Source organism: Embiotoca jacksoni, unplaced genomic scaffold (assembly GCF_022577435.1).
Source record: "Embiotoca jacksoni isolate LCO1_2020_lvr unplaced genomic scaffold, fEmbJac1.0.p SCAF_51, whole genome shotgun sequence".
Classification (NCBI taxonomy): Eukaryota; Metazoa; Chordata; class Actinopteri; family Embiotocidae; genus Embiotoca; species Embiotoca jacksoni.
Genome location: NW_027185405.1, coordinates 1,697,448 through 1,703,653, shown reverse-complemented (window position 1 = coordinate 1,703,653; position 6,206 = coordinate 1,697,448). Strand labels below are relative to the sequence as shown.

The following is a 6,206-nucleotide window of genomic DNA, read 5'->3' as shown; positions in this document are numbered from 1 at the left end:
AACGCTAGTTGAGTTACATTTTCAAAACCTCCCCACCTACAAATAACACAAAGTCATTTTTCTGTGACAACGTGATCCGAACGCTTTGGCAGCTCGTCTGCTGCTCTCACCTGGCGTCGGACTTAAATTTATTTTTAATTTAGTTTCCTTCGTGATAAAGCGATATTAGCCTTTAAAACTCTTTGCATTTGTAGTATTTGGATTGAACCTACTTTTTACACTGTTTGTCCTGCCAGCAGAACGCAGTTGGATCTGCCTTGTCAAACCTGTTTTGTAAATCACGTTTGGAGAATCTGAAAAACTCAACAAATACCACATCCCTGTGAACTTCAAACCCAGCGCCTCTCTGAGTCAGAGGCTTGTCCAAACCAAACACAAAACACCAGCATGAACAGAACAAAAAACCTTGCTACTTCTGGTCTGACCAGTTCTGTAGCATATCGTGAACTGGTGGTATCTTAACTTCTTACTTATCTCTAATGTGTTTTTGTTTCACTTACGTGGAGTTATTTGCTTCTGCATAGATGGTGATTTCCAGCTTCTGATTGACAGCGGTGTAGAGCTGAGCTCTGTTAGCCGGAGTCGGAGGCAGGAACTTGGGCAGATAGAGGCCTTCTGTGCAGGACGGCACCGCCGGATCCACTGCAACAATACAGACAAAACAACAATATCAGCCATACTGTAATTATCTCAAGATGGAAACAGCCGACTGATCTATCCAAGAGACATACAGAGATTAGAATATCTCGTTTGGCCCAGAGGATGAATCCGAATAACTTTAGTCGTCCTCTGAAATTAACTCTCGTGTCACCAGCTTCAGTGTCGCACTAGTTCCTCCACCCAAAAATGTACAATGGTCGTTGCGTAAAAAGTCAGTGGTTCTCCAAAACCTTTGGGATTCATCCAGTGGAAACAACAAATCTCTGTGCAAAATGTCACAGTCATCCATGCAGGAGTTGTTGAGATTTTCTGATTGGTGGATCAACTGAGCAGCTGGCCACCGCTCCTATCCACAGTGCCACGTATACACAAATACTGTCTCACAACTCAACAACTTACTGTACGTCAGTAACATCCAGACCGTCCACACATGAACACTTACCTCTCACAATAAACTGGAGCGGTATTTTGCTGATGGAGTCGCTGGTAGTTTTCACCTCCTGCAAACCGTTGGTTTGAGTCAGGCTGATGGTCTGCCGGGGGAAGTCCTCCATCACCAGCTGCACCGCGTACGGACCTTCATTGCTGCTGTTGGTGGGCCTGAATGACAGAGTACAGGACTGCAAAAAGAACAAATCAGGGTCTGTTGCAACGTCTTCTCTGGCATGACAATAACCAGAATCAGAGCTGCGGTGGACTTCGGTTCACTCACAGGTGAGAGGCTGAGGACGGACGGCGGTGTGCAGGGGTTACACTCGGACAGTGAATCGTTTCCATATCTGCATTTAACCTCGTCTCCATCAGGGTCAAACGCCAACAAGTCGAAATCTCTCTGGCAGTTTGAAGGAACTCTTAGAAAGCGAGAGAAAGAACGTCGCAATTGTTTTAATTTTGTGCAGATTTTCTGTCTCACCTTGGCTCTTCCAAGAAGTGCGTTTTCTTAAGAGCTTTCCGGACCTGTCGTCCTCCATCCTTCAGTTGGACGCCCTCGGGCTTTCTCATCAGTCTCCCAGCCTCCTCACACTATGCATACCAGTCAAATTTCCACCTCGTGAATTCCATACCGTTGGTATGGGTTCCTTTCAGTCACATGCCTCCAGGTGTTTACCAGAAGAAATTCCTTGCGTACGTTTCTAAGAACTTGAACCTAATTCAGCAGATTTCCCTTTTCCAGACTGAATCCGTCGCTTCTTTACAGTATTTAAACAACATAACGCTTTGTGCTAGTCCTTTTTTTCACTGCAAAAAAAACACAGACAAGACGGAGGCTTACCTCACAGCTGGCAGCATGGTGGTCTGGGGTGACGCGTTGGGTTTGCCGGTGTCGGACCGGTGCCTGAGTTCCACCAGAGTCACGGCTCTCCATGATACGATGCCATTATTGATGTTATTTATCCAGTTACCACCCGCCAACCTTCAATGGACGTTCATAACAAAGTTAGATGTCACTGGGTTTACCCCCCAAACATGATGTCTGTTGAAGTTGATAGCATGATTTTTGTTTTTCTTCTCAAAAGGCTATTGTTCAATTTGGGAAAAGGAGGTTTTGGATTTTGTCATCGTAACTTTTGTACGGTGTCGAGGTGCACTCACACAAGCTGGAAAGGAGGGAAACTGGAAACCACACGAGTCATGATTTGCTCATTCTGACACCAATCTCCGCTGCTCTCCTGGTCGACCAGTTGTAACCCAGTCAAGTTTTGGGTCCCACAGTTGCTACAAATCCATGTGTCAGCGGACAAGCATGTGTGGAAGTTCAGCTTATAGGGAAGGACCACCTGTAGATTCACAGTGAAGAGGTGTTCACCAAAGTCCTGTCAGATAAAGTAGGGTGGAAAGAAACCGTACGTACCGTGACAGATCCATCTGCGTTGATGCTCTGGGGGTAGTAGGTCATCACTGTGCCATAAAAATGAGAAGCCTGTGCACTGCAGACCAGCAGCAGCAGCAGCAACGTAGAGAGCAACATGGCGAATGATTTAGCCTCTTGAAGCACAGGCAGTGAACTAATACCAACACAGACTTATATACCTCCACACATAGCCTCTATTTCACTCCTCCTCTTTCTGTCCAGTCGCTGTCTGACACACAGAACCTCATTGAGTTGACAGTCCGGAGGAACGAGGAAACAGTGTGGTATGAGGAAACACCTTGAATTACCGGAGTACCATTACACATCTTAATCAGCTTGTCAGTGGGGAAATTATATTAATATCTAAACAAAAGATAGAAATCAAATGTCATTTTAGCAGACATTTATAATCAACTTTATCAAGTTTTTTTGTCCTTTGATTTTCCTCTCCTACAGCCCCACCGAGTACAGGTGACAGGTGTTTGTTTGAGTCTTTTCTTTTCAGAGCATGGACGGATTGACGGTTGCCATCCTCACGTAGCAGCAACACACCAAGACTTTAAGAGACAAACCAAAAACAAACCATGCAGCCGGGATGTTTGGGCTTATTTTGTAGTGACTGTTTTGATCACGTCTCTGAGTGCATTTTGCATCTCTTAGAGATATTTTTCTGTATCTTTGTTGTCATTTAGCATTTCTTTTTGTGTGTGTGTCATTTTGCTTGGTTTTGTATGTGTTGTGTCAGTAAATCAATTTGCATCTTTTTAGGGTTGTGTTGCATCTTTTGGGGTCATTTTTTGTCTCTTTGTGGTTGTTCAGTCCCTCATTTTGCTTGTTCTGTGTCTCCTGGGATATTTTGCAGGTAAAGAGCAGGAACCATCTTAAACCGCGGGACCCTGGGAAACAATTGCAGCTTGCATGTGGCCAGTTTGGTGGCAGAGACCCCACAAAGAGCCCATTTAGACATTTAATCCGATGTAGAAGCCACTCAGACAAAGAGAAACCTTCTTACACAACACCTACTTTATTGCTTTCCTGTATGCTGCTGTAGCGAAAATATGTCCCCTTGGGGATTAATAAAGTAACTACCTAACCTAACCTAACCTAACCTACAATTTAAGAAAATGGTGGCGTTAATTAATTTTGATCGCGTGTCTAATTTTCTCTGAAACACAGATCGTATTTTACACTATATGTTAATATATTTACAGATAGTGTGTGGGTGCAGCAATACAAAACTTTCCTTTGCAAAAATAAAATAATCAAAAATAAGAAATACATAATAAGACGATAAAAGGGAGGAATTTACTGATCCAATCCGAGGATATTAAAATGCGACATAAATTGTTAAGATACCAACAGCCTTTGGGAAATAGCAGCTTTATCAGGAGCCTCAGTCACTGGGCATTTTACACAGTAGGTGTGGTACTGCAGCATTACCTGATGATGTTAGCTGCCTCAACAATAAACAATGATCTTCTGATGTCTGAGAAGATTTATCACTTGCCTGACTCAGGTGTGAAAACCATTACTGTCTCACAAACACTCATAAAGACGCTGTTTAAAAATAACAATAATGCACTGATGTGAGGAAATGAGTCAGGAAATCCAGTTTCAGTAATACGTCTGCTGAGGTGGTAATTTAAGGGAAGACAGTCAAGAGCTTTATTCAGTGACGATAACATGAGAAGTAGAATTGCATCTTTCTTCCCACAGAGCGATCTGACGGGAACAAAAGAGGAGGCGACTTTTTCTGACACGGTGTTGTTGTCAGTCTGGATGCAAATGATTTAGTTTTCATACCACAGGACTCATAGGACTCGATGGTTTCATGATTTGTTTTTGTTCTCTTTATTTGCAGCTATGCGATCCATCAAAATTAAACGAGGATAAAACAGAAATCCTGCTCATCGGCCCCAAAAACAAAAGAGAAATCACGGCGAAAGATCTGGGGCTCCTAACTCCGTGGGTACGATCAGAGGTAACTAGTCTGGGTGTAATCTTAGACTCTGATCTAAGTTTCAAGGCCCACATTAATAAGGTGACCAAAACTTTTTTTTCCACTATAGAAACATAGCCAAGGTACGGCTGTTTATAAATCAGACAGATGCTGAAAAGTTGATTCATGCCTTCATTCCTAGCCAACCGGACTACTGTGATGCACTTTTTACTGGCCGACCAAAGAAAACAACAGAGAGACTTCAGCTCATCCAAAACTCTGCAGCTCGAGTGTTAACCAGAACCAAGAGGAGAGAACACATCAGTCCGGTTCTGGCTGCTCTGCACAGTTCACCTGTAACACACAGGACTGACTTTAAGCTCCTCCTCACATACGAAGCTCTGAATGGGCTCGAATCGAGTTACAGCTCTGACTCTCTGGTTACTTATGAGCCTTCCAGAACACTGAGATCATCTGCTGCTGGTTTATTGGAGGTTCCCAGCAACAGACAAAAGAAAGTTGGGGATTCAGCTTCTGTCAGCTGCTCTCCAAAGCAGCGGAACAAACTAGCTGTTAGATATCAGGGAAGCTGCTCAGTTAATACTTTCAAAAGAAAGCTCAAAACATATCTCTTTACATCAGGCTTTAACGAGCTACTCTTGAAGCTCTCTTACACCTGCCATGCACGAGAACTAACACGCCTTGAAATGCATATTGGTAAATTTTATGTTTTCCACTTGTATTCCTTTTTATGCGTTTTATCTGTTTCTTATGCATTTTATCTGTTTTATCTAATTTATTTTCTACATTTTTAATTGTTCCTTTATATCTGTTTTTATATAAAACACTATGTAATTGTTTTGGTGTGAAGCACTTTGAGCTGCATTTCTGGTATGGTACTAATAAAGTTTATTATTATTTATTTATTTTAATAGTAAATCCACTTCTATTTTTATTGTATTTTTTTGGTATTTTCTTTCATTGTAAAGCATTTCGAACAGCACAAAAAACATTTATCACTGTGCCTCCAGTAGCCATAGCCAGAGGCATTATGGTTTTGGGCTGTCTGTATGTCCATCCTGTTGTCGTGAACACAATATCTCACTAAAGCCTCAAGGGAATTTCTTCAAATTTGGCACAAACGTTCACTTGGCTGCGAGGATGAACCAATTTGATTTTGGCGGTTAAAGGTCACTGTGACTTCATGCATCCCCCGTCCGTCTGTCTGATTCTCGTGAAGCCATTATCTCAGGATTTCCTTCAGAGAATTTTTTTAATTCTTGTCAAGTTTACCAACTCAGTAATCCCTTGAAGGACTTTCTTCAAATTTGGTAAAAATGTCCACTTGGCCCAAATGGTCAAGGTTCAAGGTCGCTGTGACCTCATGTCTATCACCTATTTTAAATTGAGTGTCTCAGGAATGCCTTCAGTAAATGTCTTCATCTGAAAATGAATGTTTGTTGTTCTTGCTTTTTGTCCTCTTCCCTCTGTAAATACAGTTCATTCTCTCCGTGAGGTAAACTTAACAGTTTAAGCTCGGCTTTTATTCATCCTCTCTGTACCTTGTAGTTAAAATGAATGTACAAACATGTATCATTCAAACTGGTGTGATGTATTATTACCTTACAGAACCTTTTTATTTTATTTTCCTATTTAAATCTAGATTTTTTTTTTTTTTTTTATGTTTTTGTCTTGAATTGCTTTCACATTTTGTCTGGATTCTTTTTTTTTCTTCATGTTTTATGCAGGAGAAGG

The 6,206-nt window shown here is 41.8% G+C and overlaps 1 protein-coding gene across 1 annotated transcript in view; it reads right to left on the bottom strand.

Annotated features, from left to right (window-relative positions):
• The window catches only part of LOC138211958 (integrin beta-like protein C), a 4,625-nt gene extending 1,911 nt beyond the window's left edge, over window positions 1-2,714 (bottom strand). The window contains exons 1-6 of the mRNA XM_069172170.1: window positions 2,513-2,714; window positions 2,254-2,438; window positions 1,934-2,074; window positions 1,373-1,511; window positions 1,103-1,280; window positions 501-642 (exon numbers count right to left, since the gene is read on the bottom strand). Of these exons, the coding sequence (XP_069028271.1) occupies window positions 501-642; window positions 1,103-1,280; window positions 1,373-1,511; window positions 1,934-2,074; window positions 2,254-2,438; window positions 2,513-2,629 (902 nt within the window). The 5' untranslated portion in view covers window positions 2,630-2,714. The remainder of the gene's footprint in view (window positions 1-500; window positions 643-1,102; window positions 1,281-1,372; window positions 1,512-1,933; window positions 2,075-2,253; window positions 2,439-2,512) is intronic.
• Between the last annotated feature and the right edge of the window lie 3,492 nt (window positions 2,715-6,206).